This window comes from Leopardus geoffroyi, chromosome C2, assembly GCF_018350155.1.
Source record: "Leopardus geoffroyi isolate Oge1 chromosome C2, O.geoffroyi_Oge1_pat1.0, whole genome shotgun sequence".
In the NCBI taxonomy this organism is placed as follows: domain Eukaryota; kingdom Metazoa; phylum Chordata; class Mammalia; order Carnivora; family Felidae; genus Leopardus; species Leopardus geoffroyi.
The window spans coordinates 144,504,350-144,522,460 of NC_059333.1; the positions used below are offsets into that span (position 1 = coordinate 144,504,350).

An 18,111-nucleotide genomic window follows, 5' to 3' on the forward strand; every position below is an offset into this window, starting at 1 on the left:
CACACTGTACAATGAAAAGCACTTCTGTTTTTGTTTGTCAACTTTGCCAGCTCCTGTGAGAAATTCTACAAAGGATCATGGTACCTGCACAAGACAAGGTAAGAGAAATCCAATATAACTCATGTCATAGTCTTATCATTATCTTTATTATCATTTTTTTTTTTAGCATTTTTTAGGAATAGAAGTCTGCAACCCTAGAAAAAATTGTGGTCTGCTTAAAGGAGGCCACCCAGAAAATAATTCACAGTAAAAACAAAACATAAAACATAAAAAAACCTTCCACAGAGGTGAGAGGTGATTTTTTTTTCACACTTTTTTTTTCTCACCTGATAAGTGATAGGGCACACTGTTAAATCTCCTTTGTTCATTTGAAGGGTGTTCACATAATACTGATTTAAACATATTGTTACCCAGATTTCAGCCTTGAAGGCAGAGTAGCTCTGAAGTACTACATCAAAAAACCCCTGAATATAGTGCAATAGTTCAAAAGAACTGAATTCTAAAAATAAAAGATAATCATCACAGCGACAATAGCTAGAATCTAGCAATGGCCTACTGTGTGCTAGAAACCGCTATCACTGTTTGTTACAGGTTTTCTTTAATGCTCAAATAAATTAGGCGGGGATGGTGTGACTGAGGACACTGAGGCTCAGAGGGAGAAACGATTTACCAAATCTAAATTAGAAGTGGGAAAGCAGATATGTAGATACATTCAACCATGTGAATGAGTCTCACAGCTATTGAGTTGAGCAAAAGACACCAGATATGGTAGATTACACTGCCCTGTTACTTTCATATAAGTTCAAAAACAGACAAAACTAATCAATTCTCATAGAAGTCAGGAGGTAGTTATTTTTTTTTTTTTTCAACGTTTATTTATTTTTGGGACAGAGAGAGGCAGAGCATTAACGGGGGAGGGGCAGAGAGAGAGGGAGACACAGAATCGGAAACAGGCTCCAGGCTCTGAGCCATCAGCCCAGAGCCCAACGCGGGGCTCGAACTCACAGACCGCGAGATCGTGACCTGGCTGAAGTCGGACGCTTAACTGACTGCGCCACCCAGGCGCCCCAGAGGAGGTAGTTATTTTTATGCGGGGCTTCACTAGGAGGAGGTATCAAGGAACCTTCTGGATGACTAGAAATGCTCTAGGTCTTGACACAGGTGTGGTACAAAAGTGTATCCATACATGAAAATTTTTTCAGCTGCACAAAGATTTGTTTCCTTTTCTGTATATAAATTATATCTCAATAAAAAAGTTATGAACTATAGAAACGATCCCTGAAAGTATAACTTTTTTCAATAAAAAAGTTAAAAAGTAAAAGAAGGCAAGAGGAATTAGAATTTAGCTCTGTTTGGTTCCAAAGTCCCTCTCTTTCCACTACACACTCTTTTTTTTTTTTTTTTTTTTTAAGTTTATGTATTTATTGAGAGAGAGAGAGAGAAAGAGAGAACAAGCAGAGGAGGAGCAGAGAGAGAAAATCCCAAGCAGGCTCTGCACTGGGAGTGCAGAGCCCTATGTGGGGCTCCAATTCACAAACTGTGAGATCATGACTTGAGCTGAAATCAACAGTCAGACGCTTGACCGACTGAGCCACCCAGGCGCCCCAACTATACATTCTTTCTGAAATCAGTTTTAAGTTTCTATGTTCAATACAGAATCTTATCTGTTTTACTGGGATAGTGCATCGAAAATTCTCCACAGATACTTTATAAACTATTGCTATAGGTTCATACAGTGGAAAATGCACAGTACAAGCAGAAACCTTTTGGTTGTGAAAAGATGATGTATTAAACGGGGAGACTAGTCCGTCAAAGGCTTCATGAACTTTATTAAAGGAAAGGGTTTGGATTTTATGTATATGAGGAACCACTGAGGGATTTTACATAAGAAATTTTATGATCATATTTGCTGTTGTGGATGAAATGAGTTAGAAAGAATGGATAGCAGGAGAATCAGCCTAGGACCAGAGACAAGTTAGGAGACTGTTGGAAACATCCCTGCAAAACGGGTAGATCTTAGACTAAGAGTTACAACAGTACTGTTGGCAGATGAAATAAAGATATGTTAAAGAGCCAGGTGGAGTTAGTGGAATGAGCCATAGCAAAGCAGAACCTATTCAGCCACCAGGAAGTCAGGGACAAAGTATATTGTTCTGGGGAGAGGCTAAAGTTAGGCAAGTTGTCAGGGCTCTAGCCAAGTGATTTGGGATTCCAGGAAATGTTCTGGTCCTTGTAAAGAACTAGACTGTGTCCCCCCAAAATTTATATGCTGAAGTCCTGAGCCAAGTACCTGAGAATATGACTGTATTTGGAGATAGGGTCTTTATAAAGGCAATTAATTAAAAATGATGTCATCAAGGTAGGCCCTAATCCAATATGATTGGTCTCCTTATTTTATTTTTTTTCAACGTTTATTTTTTATTTTTGGGACAGAGAGAGACAGAGCATGAACGGGGGAGGGGCAGAGAGAGAGGGAGACACAGAATCGGAAACAGGCTCCAGGCTCTGAGCCATCAGCCCAGAGCCTGATGCGGGGCTCGAACTCACGGACCGCGAGATCGTGACCTGGCTGAAGTCGGACGCTTAACCGACTGCGCCACCCAGGCGCCCCGGTCTCCTTATTTTATAAAAAGGAAATTTGGACACAGAAACGCACATCCAGAAGACTACGCGAAGTGACAAAGAGAAAATGGCCACCTGTAAGCCAAGAAAAGTAGCCTCAGAAGAAACCAAACCTACAGATAACTTGATCTTGGACTTCCAGACTCCAATCGTGAGAAAATCCGTGGTTTAAGCCAACCATTCTGTGGTACTTTGTAATGGCGGCCCTACCAAACGAATAGAAGTACCAATCTGGACCTGTGCCTATTGAAAAAGGAGAAGGCACAGGCCCTGGGGGCTGGGAGCTAAATCATGCAGCTCAGTAAGCAGACAAGGCCACCAGGAACCCTCGGATAGTGATCTTCCAGCCAAGAAGTTGGCTAGCCATTTCAAACTTCTGGTACTGGTAGGGATGGGGCTTCTAACATTCCTCCAAATGTAATTCTCATTGGCTCAAAGACAGGGCAGAAGAAAGCAATAGGTGAAATCTTTAATTCTGATTTGGGGCAGAGTTGGAAGCAAGCAGGGGTTATCTCAACCTTTATTGTAACTAATAGGTATCCACATAGAGCTAAAAATTATGCTAGATCTAGTTAGAATTGAGGCCATAAACAATTAAGATATTTGTTTGTACCTGTGAGTTCCTTAGATGTTAGACTAAGAGATATGTATGTGTGTGTGTGTGTGTGCTTATGTCTAGTCTACATACTAAGCCCCTCACTTCTCTGCTTTCACATGCTCTGCCATGGATCAAATATTCCCTCGGGTCATTGAAGTTTCCTCCTAACTGGTCTCTCCGTCTCAGTATTGGCTCCCCAGTAATGAGGATCAAGAGCAGATCATTTGAGGCATGAATGGGTGCATGGCCATGATTTTCTCATTTGTCTGTGTACATTTTCCAAGGAACGGAATCGCCTAGCAGTCCTTCTTGACTCCTTGTTCTATTCTTCCAGGTCGATTATGAAGAATGGATTTTTCCTTCCCAGTTACATTCATTCACATCCATTCTGTCTTTTACATAGCCACATAGACTAGTTCACGCTCTTTTCAGATCCTGCCTGAACTATTACAAAAGCTCCTTACTGTTCTGCTTACCCCCTGCGTCTCTCGTCACCACTTGTATCTATCTATCCTATGCAAAATCGACTTTAAAACACATCACTTTGACAAAAGGCCATTTTTCTACTTGTCAACCTTCAACAGCCCCTGACCGGTTACAGCTTCAAACACGCCTCAGCCTAATGTTTAAGGCTTTGAGCATCTGGCTTTTCTAACATTTTCAGTCGCATTCGTAAGTATCCTAGCTTCCCAAATCCTCAACGAATGGCGTCAGACATTGCCCTCCAACATGACTGTCACACAGCCCTGGGCTTCCTACCCCTATGCTTTTGCTTTTGCATGTATGTTTTATATCTTGCCTTCTGTCTTTTCCATGCTTCATTTGTCCCTCAAGAACACCTCAAATCTCAGACATTTTTGCTTATTTTTCTCCTAGTGTGACATACATTCTTCTCTGCTGACTCATGCTAGCCATCTTTCAAGGCCAACCATAATTTCTACTTCATCTTTTAAGTCCTTCCTAGCCACTCTGGCATTCAGTCCTTTGTGAAAAGCTACTGTGCGGCCATTAGGTAAGAGATACTGTCTGAGCCCTAGAGATCATGCTTGGCTGATACAGATTTCCTCATTTCTAGGACAGTGTGCTCTCCTCCCCTTTATGTTCTTATTTCAGCTATTGTTCAAAGAACTATCCATATCTTAGGGGTCCCTGGGTGGCTCAGTTAGTTGAGTGTCCAACTTCGGCTCAGGTCACGATCTGGCAGTTTGTGAGTTTGAGCCCCACGTTGGGCTCTGTGCTGACAACTCAGAGTCTGGAGCCTGCTTCAGATTCTGTGTCTCCCTCTCTCTCTGCTCCTCTCTCACTTCTACTTGGTCTCTCTCTTTCCCTCTCAGAAAGAAAGAAACATTAAAAAAATTTTTTTTTAAATAATGTGCTATCTTAGGAAATTTGTTTTGAATTACCAATTACAGTTCTATGATTTAGTTTTTAATACATGAGTTATCTTTCCCAGGTACTTTATAGAGACTTTGCCCCCCAATGATCTAATTTCATAGATCAAGGAGATCTATGAGACAGGAGAGGGGCACGCTGTTATGTACCAGGCAATGAGATGCTAGTGCTTCTCATAGTGTGAGATGTCTAACAGTCCATTTTATGGGACACACAAAACCCACGATTTTACAGATATTATTGCATAGGATAAAGCTGAAGTAGATAGTGCCCATCTGAGTTTGTTTTTTCAGTGAGTTACTTTAAATAAAAATATTAAATAATAAAGCTTCAAGCAATACTCAGTTATGGCAAAGGCCATCAAGTGGGTTTTCAGCGACTGAAACAGTGTGAAATGATAACACATTTATTCCTCACAACGTCTATACAAATTAGAAACTAAAGTCCAAAGAAACGCTGGAATTCATTCAAGTCACAGATCTACTAGGTGGTGATGCAGGATTCCGGTAGAGGTACTTAGGTCTCTGACTAAAGCTCTCCCTGACATCCTCTTGCATATATAGGACAATTGAGTGTAATTACCCAAGTATGAAGGTCTGGCTTGTGTCTTCATACCCCACCTCATCTCCTTAAAAAGATTTATTTTCTAAACTAAATCTTCCATCTCCAGAAAAAGAAAAGGGGCATCAGAATGAATTTGGTATGCTTCAAAACCCATTTATAAAACACACAAGAAAACAGACCTGCTTTCCTGCCTGGCTGAGTGAAACATTAATTCTTCACCTTGGCACCTCAACCTACAGCTGTAATAAGGGCCGTTATGCCCAAATAGGCCCTTAAACGGAAGACCTGCTGGGCAGAGACCCACTTTCCCAACCCGGCTCGACTGTGGCTGCTTTTTCTGCCAACTGACCAGGCTGAAGCAGCAGCAGGGGAGGAGGGACTGCAGGTAGGTGGGGAGGGGATCATTTTGAAAGCTCTAAATCCCTCCCAGGGAAGAAGCAGCTGCTCCTTGTTTTTCTAACATCTGTCCCATCTGTCCCCGGCCGCACCTCACCCTTTGGAGGCTCGAACTAGCTGACCATGGATGTGACAAGGAAGCATTTCTGAAGGCCGGTTGGTGAGCGGAAATGAGCATAACCGCCACCAGAAAGTTTCTTTTATCGAGAAGAGGGCAGTTGGGGCTCTTCTGGAGTATAGCTGTCACCTTCCTTCATTTTTCTGAAAAACATACGGCTTTAACTGGCAGAATCGGGATTTGTAACATCACCCAAGTCAGGCTGTACGCCCTAAGGACAATATGTCCTAGAGCCCAATTTTTTATTTTCCCCTCCAGGGAAGCCACAGGCTGCTGATTTGTGGGACAAATAATGATACTGTACGAACTATACCACCTCTATAGAACAAGCTGTTCATATCTTGCACGTGTGGAGTTTATGACGTTTAACAGCGTGTTGCTTGTATTTGACTCCCCTGCCAACACGATTCTTCTCGAGAATAGGGCCCTTATTTTTATTTAGGTATTTACCCCTCGTATTCAGAACCGTGGCTGGAACCTGGCAGGCATGAAATAGAAATTTATGAATGAACGAACGTTAACGAAGATAAAATAAACAGGGTGATTCATTCCGTCTTCCGAAGACGGGAGCGGAGGGAAGGGTTTGGCCGTGAACTTAGTCGCCACGGGAGGCGCAGTCCCAAAGGCCAGCAGCTTCGGCTCGGGTCTCCGCAGACCCGGGTCTGCAAGCGGGCGCTAGCACTCCGCCCCAAGCGAGGCCCCGAGCCTCTGAGACAGCCCGCCCCCAAGGCACACAAGGCCACGCCCCCTTCCCAGTCATTCCCTGGGCAAAGTCCGTTCCAGGCTTCGGGGTGGGGCCAGAAGGGCGCAGGCGCAATGCGCAGCGGAAGTAGCGACTCGGGAAATTAGAAGGAAGGAAAGGGGCCTGCCGGCCGGGCTCCGCAAAGGGCACTGCGCTCCTCCTCCGAGGCTTCCTCCACCTCAGGGAAGCTCCGGGCGGCCGCACGTGCCTCCCTGCCCAGGCTCCTCCCCTTCCCTCCCCCTGCCCGGGAGCGGCCGCGGGCTGCTTTCCTCTCCTCCAGCCGAGATGGCGCTCGACCCCGCAGGTACGGGGGCGGGACGCGGGGGTTGCTGAGGAGTCCGGGCTCGGGTCCCTAACTGTGGTCCTGCGGCTGGGGGCCGGTCTGGGAAAGGTGCCGAGCGCTGAGGTTGCACCGCTTCCGCAGACGGCTGCTCACGCCCGCCCGGCTGGCCGCTTTAGGGTTTCTGGCGGCCCCAGCGTCTTTCCTGCAGTCTTGGGTCATCGGCTCGCTCCTTGGGGTTAGGGTTAGGTGAAAGGCATTGGGTTTGTTGTCCAAGCGGTCGTCCATTTATGTCTTACAAACATTTCCTTCTTAACGCGGCTGGTCTCATCTTTTTCGTCCCTCTGGGGGGTGGGGGGGGTACTGACTCCTTTAAGTATCTGTAAGATAACTTAAAAACAACAATCCAAAGGACCCATCATTGTGGCAGGGGTCAGTTTCTTTAGAAAGGATCCCCAGGGTCTCGATCAGTTAGTGCTTCCAGCCCCCTTCTATAAGAGGCAGTAGTTTCCCTCGAATTCCCGTCCTTAAAGAAGCTCACCTGCGCTGCCTTTGCTTTAAGCTGTTTGTGTTACAGAAGCTCACGTACGGTATCTTTGTAGGCTATTCATGTAAGTATAGAGGACTTCGTTTTTGAAGGGGTGGTGATTGGTCTAGTCCACGCCCTTCGTTTTATGAATAGGAAAACTATTCATAAGGCGTTGGGAGGAGTAATGGCTTCAAACGTTTGGAGATTCAGAAATGGAAAACTCATTTGGTGGCTCTCAAGAAGAGCGGAAAATATCTGTAGCCAACAAATAATACATTTTTTGAACGCTTTATTATCAAGCTAAGTATTCTCAATTATCCAGCAATAGTATGTGATATTGTAGACCATTTTATGGATTATAAAACTGAGGCGGAGAGAGATTAGGGACTAATCTAATTTAAAGCATAAAAATTTCTGGAACACTTCACAAGCACACCAATTTTGGGCCAGGTGATTGGAACAAACTTTATGAGGCCGTTAATAATTGATCTAGCCTTTAAATATATTTTTTTCCCAATGATTATTTATTTTTGGGACAGAGAGAGACAGAGCATGAACGGGGGAGGGGCAGAGAGAGAGGGAGACACAGAATCGGAAACAGGCTCCAGGCTCTGAGCCATCAGCCCAGAGCCTGACGCGGGGCTCGAGCTCACGGACCGCGAGATCGTGACCTGGCTGAAGTCGGTCGCTTAACCGACTGCGCCACCCAGGCGCCCCTGATCTAGCCTTTAAAGGATAATTTCCAGCGGTTGGACTTGGAGAGGAGGCGGCAGAATGAACAAATGTATAGGTGGTAAAATATCACTGTGTGATATTTAGTTGCAGAGTGTAAATGAGGGGTAAGAAAAATTAGGTTGGAAAGTAGATTGACGCCTATTACAGTGCTAGTGCATCTGAGCTGAAAGTGACATTCAAAGTAATCTACAAATGAGGAAACAGACTCAGAGAGGTCAAAGGCTTTCATATGTCTATATTCTGAGTTTAGATACATGAAATTTAGAAAAAAGTCTCACTTGCTGTTTCCACTTTCTTACTGTCCAGTTACTCTTAACCCACTCAATCTTGTGGTGTGCCCACGTCCACACTGCTAATTGCTGGTAGAGCCCAAGCTGGAGTAGAGTCCTGGTAATTTCATTTCCGGGTCCATGCTATAGACCGTGCCTCTGATGAAAACAAAAACGGGAGTGCCCATTATATGTCACAAGCATACAATGGTAGAAGAAAGAAGACAGCCCACCCCTGAACCCCCATATATACTTTGCCAGATTATGATCAACATGAAGAAAATAAGCAGTATCACGTGGTAGGTGGTGAAAAGAGGACTGACCTCAGAGTAGGCAGTGAAGAGCTCTATGAGGAAGTGTCCTTTGAATTGGAATCTGAAGGACAAGAGGAGGTAGTTATGTGAAGAGGTAGGGAAAGAGTATGCTGGGCAGTCAGAAGCAGCAAATGCTTAAAATGTTTGGAATGAGGGCCAGAGCGTGGAGGAGGTTCACAAGGAAGGATGTTGGGGAAGTAGGCTGGAGCTAGATGCTGCAGGACCTGGAAGGCCCTGATAAGAAAGCGTTTGGACTTTTCCTGATGTTATCAAAAGTCTTTGGAGGCTTGCATTCATTCATTCATTTAATGTTTGTTTATTTTGAAAGCGAGATTGCACGTGAGTGGGGGAGGGGCAGAGAGACGGAGAGAGAGAATCCCAAGCAGGCTCTACTCTGTGAACATGGAGCCCATCGTGGGGCTCAACTGACTGAGCCACCCAGGCACCCCTCGGAAGCCTCTGGAGGCTTTTACAGAGCACAGTGACAGGGCTGGCTCCCCTGCTCCCTCAGTGGAGTGTGCAACGCTTGATCTCAGGATTGTGAGTTTGAGCCCCATGTTGGGTATAGAGATTACTTTAAATTAAAAAAAGAAATGAGGGCAGTGGCACAATAGAAATGATGTCTTTACTATTCTGGCTGCAGTGGTAGCATGCAGTGTGGAGGAGTCCTGAGTGGAAGCAGGGAGACAGGTTAAGAGATGGTGGCAGTGGTCCAGGCTAGGTATGTTAGTGTCTTGGTCTGGAGTGGGATTAGAAAAGCTGGAAAGAGATAGAAAGCTTCAGTAGATGTTTTGGAGGACTAATTGACAGGACCTGCTGTTGCGTTGAATGAAGGCGGTGAGGCAAAGGGAGGCATTAGGGATAATTAGCAGGTTTTTTACTTTAGCAACTGGGTGGCTGGTTGTGGTCAAAGCTAACAGTATGATCATTGGAAACTTGTTAAGCAGAGATGGAAGCAAGATTGGAATGGGAAACAAGAAAGTGGAGTCAGCAAGTAGGAAGTTTTGAAATATTCTTGTCGGTGTAAATTCCAGAATACAAATGTACTGAAGCCAGCTTTTTGTTTAAGTTCATTTGTGTTTGGTTCCTGGATTGAAGCATAGATTTACATTTTGCTATTTCTCTTGCTTTTTATACAGTGGCATGTGCCCACACTGAGGAGATGTGTTTCTGAGTAGATGAGGTGATAGGTCAATTGAGGTGAATATGGCCAAGTCTGTTTTCCCACTGATTTATGTTAGGTTTTAAAATTTTTTATGTTTGTTTATTTTTGAGAGAGAGAGACGGAGAGGCAGAGAGAGGGGGAGACCCAGAATCTGAAGCAGGCTCCAGATCTGAGCTGTCAGCACAGAGCCCAACGCGGGGCTCGAACTCACCGCGAGATCATGACCTGAGCTGAAGTTGGCCGCTTAACTGCCTGAGCCACTCAGGTGCCCCTGTGTTAGATTTTTAAAAATATTTTTTTAAGTTTTAAATTTGAATTACAGTATAGCTGACATAGTGGTATTTAGTTTCAGGTGCACAATATAGTGATTCAACAATTCTATGCACCACTCAGTGTTCACCGTGACAGGTGTACTTGTGATCCCCTTCACCTATTTCACCCACCCCCCACCCACCTCCACTGTGGTAGCCACCAGTTTCTCTGTAGTTAAGAGTCTGTTTCTTGGTTTGTCTCTCTCTTTTATTTTTATTTTTTCATTTGTTTGTTTTTTTAGTCTTAAATTCCACATATGAGTGAAAACATATGGTATTTGTCTTTCCCTGACGGACATATTTGCTTAGCATTATACTTTCTGGCTCCATGCCTGTTGTTCCAAAGGGCAAGATGTCATTCTTTTTTATGGCTGAATAAGATTCACACATCATATATACACACACATGGGAATATTATATGTGTGTGTGTGTGTGTGTGTGTGTATGTGTTTATGTATATACACACACACCCCACATCATCTTCATCCTCTCATCTATTGATGAACACTAGGCTACTTCCATAATTTGGCTGTTGTAAATAATGCTGCTATAAGCACAGGGGTTCATGTATCCCTTGAATTAATGTTTGTGAATTTTTTAGCTAACTACCCAATATGATTGTTGGATCATAGGGTAGTTCTGTTTTTAACTTTTTGAGGAAACTCCATACTGTTTCCCACAGTGGCCACAGTTTGCATTCCCCAGCGTTCCTTTTTGTCCGCGTCTTCACCAACACTTGTGGTTTCTTGTGTTTTTGATTTTAGCCATTCTGACAGCATGAGGTGGTATCTCATTGTAGTTTTGATTTGCATTTCCCTGATGATGAATGATGTTGGGCATCTTTTCATGTGTCTGTTGGCTATCTGGATGTCTTCTTTGGAAAAATGTTCCTCGTCCCTTTTTTAAATTGGAATATTTGTTTTTTGGGTGTTGAGTTGTATCAGTTCCTTATATATTTTGGATACTAACTCTTTATCAAATGTGTCATTTGCAAATATCTTCTGCCATTCTGTAGGTTGCCTTCACTGGTTTATGTTAGATTTTTCAAGATCTTCATACAGGTTTGATCTTCATTTGGCAACAGCCTTTAACTAACTTCGTAGGGTCCACTTTTCTCAAGAAACTCTGAACCCAGCAGTGAAATGCAGGCTACATACTTATATGTAGTTTTATTTATATTATTTTCCTTATTGTTAATGTAGAGGTAATAAAGGCATGCTTTGTAAGTCTCTCAGCCGTACTTCGTTAGATTCATTATTTTCTCTTACTATTTGGATGCAGAGAGAAAAAGCTGGAGGGGGTCCACAACACCCAAGAAAAGTGGCTGAGGAGGTTAAATTTTTAAAAACTACTAGTGTGTGGGTTGCGCTCCCAGATGTTCAGATTTAATTTGCTAAGCCTCTGACATTTTAAAATAGTCCATAGGCAGTTCTAATATGCAAACAGTAGAGGAGAAATCGCTGTTCTGAACTCTTCCACTTTATTGACTTAGTCTTTAGCTTTGTTTTCTTATCAGTCTGATCTTCCTGTTTCCAGAGGAAATTATCCCTACTCTTTAGCCGTGAATGGTATCGATGGCTTGGTAATGGTGGTTAGTTTACGACAGGCCATACGCTGTCATCTTTGGGGTTATCTTTTCCACCGGTCAGAAACTATTTCCGTTTTTATTCAGCAAAATTCTAGACATTAACCTCCTCTCATAACAAGTTTTAAAAGGGCCTGGTAATGGAAAGTCAAGCCTAGGGCTGTACTAAAGAACACCCAGTTGTTTCTTTGCTGTTCCCAGATTCCAGATACATTTTCCCACATGACTGTATTCCCAGATCACAAACTCCAGAAACCTGGGCCTAATACTTTTGATTATTTTCTCTAATAACTATAAGGGCTTCCTTTCTTTTTTTGTTGTTGTTCTTGTATGGTTCCCTCTTTTAGGGGGTAGGTAGTTTCCCTTCCCTTGTCCGTTAGTGTGGATTCATTCTCTACTTTTGCATGATGGAGCGATAGCAGCAGAGAGAAGTTTCCTTAATCGTGTGTGTGCCACTTTATTGGTGTTTTCCAGAAATCTAATAAGGGGAGGAAGATGGGACAGTTGTAGGGCTCAGGGAGTAGAAAGTGGGATCAGCAATTTCATGATATTCCATGAGTAGAATTTGAAGGTGTATCTTGGGAGGATGTCAGGGCAGCTCTTAGAGTGTTTGGATTGCAGGGGTTCTTTTAGTGGTTCCTATGGGGATGTAGGTAGATTAGCTTTAGGAAATTCTTACTTTTTAAGTGAGACACCTAAACAGATTTAAAGAATCTTTTCTGAGAACACTGTGATTCATACGTAAAAGGTTATGTAGTTGATTAGAAAATTTTTGATTTGATTATTGCTTCTGTGTCTGGATAGTATCAATTATGTTGGTATTTCAGAGATAAAAGTATGTTTAACTTAAAAATTTTATGTGTTTCTTTTTTTTTTTAGTTGATTTACTTTGAGAAAGACAGAGACAGCCTGAGTGGGGGAGGGACAGAGAGCGAGGGAGAGAGAATCTCAAGCAGGGTCAGTGCTGCCAGTGCCGAGCCTGACACAGGCTCAAACCCACCAAACTGCAAGCTCATGACCTGAGCCAAAACCAAGAGTCAGATGCTTAACCGACTGAGCCACCCAGGCTCCCCTCACTTGTAAATTCTGTATATTTCTAAACTCAGAGTATACTTGTGATGAGAGTTGTACATCATGAATCAGGAAATGTTTTGTAAACGAGTTCAAGGAATTTGAATTTTATCCTGAGAACAGTGGGAAGATACTCCAAATTTTTAGGCAAGTAGAACATGCTTTCATTTTTTGTTTACCTGACTTTTCATTAGATCCAGGTTATGTGTTCTCAGCAGAATACTGTAGAAGTGGTATCGTGTCTTTCTCGTGATATCACATCTGGAGGTATATGACATCTTTCTGTCTCTCTCATAGATTATACTAAGTTTGATCAGTCGGGGGCTTGTCCCATTGCTTTGCTTTGTTTTTCCTCTCTTGTAATTAATAAGTAATTTGTGGAGAGTACAATCTAATTTAAGACTATGCAGATATCTATTCCTCATGGAAATGTCCCTTTTGATATAGTATCCATTGATGATTTTTGCTTGTTTCAGTCTTTCCTTAACGGTTGCAGAATGGTGATTTTCTGCCTCCAGCATTTTCTCCACATTGTTTGATCAGTTGGTTGTTGCTCTTTTGCTGTAAGCAAGAGACCACTTTGTTTCTTGTTCATTTATTTATAGATTCATTATAGGTGTGGACTCATGAATTCCTATTTTTCCAGGGGTTTATAATTTACTGTATGTAATTATTGTGGTGCTTACATTTTCCCAGATTTGGCCAGTGAGAGAGTTCCTTTAAACTAGCTTCTGGGCCCTTGTGATATGTTCCCATCCTGTTTTTGAGCATTTTCTCTTTTTCTCACACAAAGTATTTCTGGTTCATCTCTTACCTATTCTGGCCCATCCATAGAATTAGTCATTTCTTTGACAAACCCTGGTTCCTTTGTTTGGTCATGACATCAGAGAACAAGGTCTGGGTACCATTGGATGTTTTACATGCAAATGATTTGTTAATGGAGTGCTGTTAGAAAAAAACCTGTAAGGGACCAAGGGAACAGGACAGGGAAGAGGAGGAAGCTCAGCAAGGATGTGGTTTCAGGGAAGGCCTGTCGCAACCTGATCAGTTCTGGTGTACCACAAAGCGCAGGGCCTGTCCCACTTTGGAGGCCAGGGTGCTGGGCTTTTGTGCCATGTGGCAGTCCTTGCCCATGGGAGGAGACTGGGAGAGGGGCCACAGGAGGGAAAGCTGCCATGCCCGAGGGCCATCCTGAGAAGGTTGCAGGTGTGAAGGCTTCAACATTCTCTGTCCTAAAAACCATTTATCTGAAGCCACTAGGAACCTTTGTTCAGGTAGTGAGAGTTCAGATAGTGGTAGGTCAGGTAGGAAGGGGTACTTGCACAAATATGTAAGTACACACAAGTGTGTGCTCTGAGTCCAGGTGTGAAGTATCATGGGGCTGTGGTAATGACATTGGCCTGAGCTATACCTAACATACGCCAAACTGTGCTTTGTGTTTTTCCCTCCAGGCCATTTGACATGCTGTTCCTTCTTAGAATTTTCCCTCTCTTACATCCCCAAATCTGTCTAGTTTTTGTTCATTTTTCACACGTCACTTTATTTATTAAACAAAATTGTTTTAAGTTGTACTTACTTTAAGAGGGAGAGAAAGTGCATGAGCACGCAGGAATGGGGGAGGGACAGAAAGAGGAGGAGGAGGAGGAGGAGAATCCCAGGCAGGCTCTGCACAGTCAGTGTGGAACTCAATGTGAGGCTGGAACTTAGGAACTTTGAGATCATGACCTGAGCCAAAATCAAGAGTTGGCCGCTTAACCAACTGAGCCACCCAGGTGCCCCCACACCTTATTGTAGAATCATTTGCATGATTCCACAGTCTTTCAAGAAACAATTTTAAAAATATTTGAAATTTCTAAAAACTACCAAACTATCAAATAATCTGGGTATAGAGTTTCCATTCTAGGTCCAGAGGTTTTTCCTTGAGAAGTAAAGTGAAACCTACAGGTATGATTTGTCTGTATGTATCAAATAATTTGAGAGATGAAGAAAAATGTCAGGTGGAGAATGACAGTATTTAACTGTAGTAAACAGTAAATGTTTTTCATATGATTTCACGTCTTTAGGTTTACTGGAGACTAGATGATTAGAAAAGATAAACTAGTTAATTACATCTAGACAGCGAGAGATTGCCCACCAATCCTGGGAGAAGCACCCAGTTGAATTTGGGAATGAGTAAGGATGCCTTCTTGTTTTAGACTTTGTCATTAACCTCAGGCCCTATTCTGAGTGGCATAATCTCAGGTTTGAGGATGCTGGGGTAAGGAGAGAAGGGTTTCTCAGATAACTGCTAAAGCTTCTTAAGCCTCAAACCTGTATGATTGTAAATACTTGGCAGTTGGTCTCAAGGGGTTCTTTCACCACAGGAGAATAACTTTCAAGTTTATGTTCCCAGTGACTGGATTAGTATCCTTATTGTAGAATCCTCTAAGTTTATGGACGTCAAAAAAATGCAAGAAATATTACCTTCTGCTTGATATAAGTGGATCAATCTGTGCCAAATAAGAACATTGATTCCCAAATTAACCTTCTCCCCCCACCAGCCCTGATTATATTTTAGCATTTTTATTTATATTTCCAAGATTTTATTTACATTCAATACTACACATAGGATAGTATTGGTTTCAGGAGTAGAATGTAGTGATTTATCACTTATATCCAACAACCAGTGCTCACCCCAAGTGCCTTCCTTAATGCCCAGCCCCCATGTAGCCCACCTCTCACCCACCTCCCCTCCAGTAGTTCTGTTTGTTCTCTGTAGTTGAGAGTCTCTTATGGTTTGCCTCCCACTATTTATCTTATTTTACTTTTCCTTCCCTTCCCTTATGTTCACCTGTTCTTATTTTAATATTTTTAAGTAAAGAGATTGAGGGAAAAACAATTTAAGAACATGGTATTTAATATCCTGCATTGTATTTTTGCTGAGAAACTTAGTTTTTTTTACGGATCAAAGGATATATTAATTAAGCATGTTGAAATGTAGAGTTTTGAATGTTTATGTTGGCTGCTGCATAAGGAACCTAGCCTGTTTTACTCATCTCTGTGTATACAGCCCCTAGCATGGTGACTGATGCCTAGTAGGTGCCTAATAAATATTTGTTAACAGAATGAATATTAATTATCAGATATTGAAACTCTCATAATCGTGTCATTTTTTAAACAGTTTGCATGTTTACCATGTGCCAGCCATTAGAGGGAATTATAGAGGTGAGTTAGATATGGTCTCGAACCCCATCAAATTTAAGTTTCATGCAGCTTTCTTGCTCTAGCTACATATTGGAATCATTTGTGGAGCTTTTAAAAATACCAATGCCTGGGTTTATCCCAGCATTTCTGATTTAACTGGTCTGGGTGGTACCCAGGCATCAGAATTTTTAAAGCACTCTCAGGTGGTTTGTTAGATGCAGCTAAAATTGAGAACTTCTGGTACCAAAATCTGTCTTAAATCTGTTCGGCCTAGTATAACAGCATACATAGCACAGACTGAGCGACTTAAACAACAGAAATTTATTTTAACACAGTTCCGGAGGCCGGGAAGTCCGAGCTCAAGGTGCTGGCCGATTTGCTTGCTGGTTCTTCTTCCTACAAGGCCACCTGTCGGATTAGGGCCTTGTGCATATGATCTCTTTTGACACTTAATTGCCTCTTGAAATACAGTCACATTAGGGTTTAGAGCTTCAGTATGATTGGGGTGGGGAAAGTGGGACAGAATTCAGTCCATGGCGACCACCAATCTGTCGGGAGAAGAAGGTTGCACAGATGGTGTGACGTTGTATGTTAAATCCGGATGTGATGAGAGCCAGAGCATTGGTGCACACAAAATCTTGGGCTTACAGAAGGAGAGAGCACTTTCAGGTGCTGGGGTCAGGCAGAACTTTGGGAGGGAATAAGTATTGAGTTTGGTTTTTTTTTTTTTTTTTAATTTTTTTTTTCAACGTTTATTTATTTTTGGGACAGAGAGAGACAGAGCATGAACGGGGGAGGGGCAGAGAGAGAGGGAGACACAGAATCGGAAACAGGCTCCAGGCTCTGAGCCATCAGCCCAGAGCCCGACGCGGGGCTCGAACGCACGGACCGCGAGATCGTGACCTGGCTGAAGTCGGACGCTTAACCGACTGCGCCACCCAGGCGCCCCTGAGTTTGGTTTTAAATAGGAAGACCTTGCTAAGAAAATAAGAGGTAGAAGATGGAAAATAAAGGCAGAAGACTGAGCTGGAGTTTGATTTGCTGTGTAATGTTGCAAGGTGGCTTTGAGCTTTCTGAGCCTCTGCTCAGAAGTACCTTCTCCTGCCTGTGGTGACATTTGTAAAACAACTCCTACCGCTTCTTCCTTCCTTCTGCAAATATTTATTGTGCCTCTTCTGGGCACCCTATACACATAAGCTGCTTTTTTTTTTTTTAGGCAAGGAGGATAATGTAACCATCAGGATGGCAGAATGAAGATTTAAATTGTTGAAATTTTAAGTTGAAATTGTGATGGCTGCTAAGACTTGGAAATTGCCGGTAGCTGCTTGAAAAGGTGGGCAGAGTAGGTTTGGATATGGAAATAAGCACTGGGAACATGGCATGAACAACGGCATCTTTAAAGGTAGAACCTTGTGGGATAGCTGCAAGAGGAGTGGGAGCAGATCTTACCTTGGAAGCGTTCATCCTTTTCCTAGGATTATTGCCATTTTTCAGAATATTTTTGAGACTCCTTTAGGGTTTGCTTTCAGCCTGTACAGTCCCTTCATCTCAGCATCGTCATTTAGGGGAAATTTATTGTTTAGAAGAGACCTGGTATTTCAGCCAAGGTTGTTAGCCAGAGGAAATCATCCTGGGAAATGCTCCTCCCCAAAAGAAGTTGTACTGTGGGACTTGTTTTCCCGTTAACGCACACTGGCTCTGAAGGCCACGCCAAGAAGTATGAGTGGCATGAGCAAAATTTGAATCTTTGAAGTAAGTGAATAACCTGTGGATGTAAAACTAATCCCCCCACTCTGTTACAAAGTGGCACAGGGTTTTTGTTCTGTTTTGTTTTTGTAGAAATGTTATGAAGTATTATAAGATGAAAAAGAAATGGTGGAGTAGAGTGGCCAGAGGCACTGAGGAGCGGTCATAGATTTGAGGATAGTCTACCATGTTCTAGATGTCCATCAGAAAAATCGGGTGTGAATTGCTGAGAAAGCACAGGCGTCCTGACATTTCTTCATTTCTCAAATACCGACTCCTGTCTCCCACAACACTGCTGGTTTTCTACTAGGAAATCAGGAAAAGATAGTCTTGGAGTTTTACCGAAGTTTTACCGTAAATGTGAAACCTTCTCATTCACGAAATTATGGCCACCATGGACATTGCAGCATGCTGCTAAAATTGGCATGTCTTCCTGCGTAAGTTGATTTCCTGCTTTGGTATACTTTTAATTGGTTGTCCCCTTTTGGCCT

General features: G+C 42.8%; 1 protein-coding gene across 1 annotated transcript in view; it reads left to right on the forward strand.

Annotated features, from left to right (window-relative positions):
- The window catches only part of CMC1 (C-X9-C motif containing 1), a 137,609-nt gene that overhangs the window by 43,039 nt on the left and 76,459 nt on the right, over positions 1-18,111 (forward strand). The window contains exons 3-4 of the mRNA XM_045501010.1: positions 6,254-6,382; positions 6,474-6,736. Of these exons, the coding sequence (XP_045356966.1) occupies positions 6,254-6,382; positions 6,474-6,736 (392 nt within the window). The remainder of the gene's footprint in view (positions 1-6,253; positions 6,383-6,473; positions 6,737-18,111) is intronic.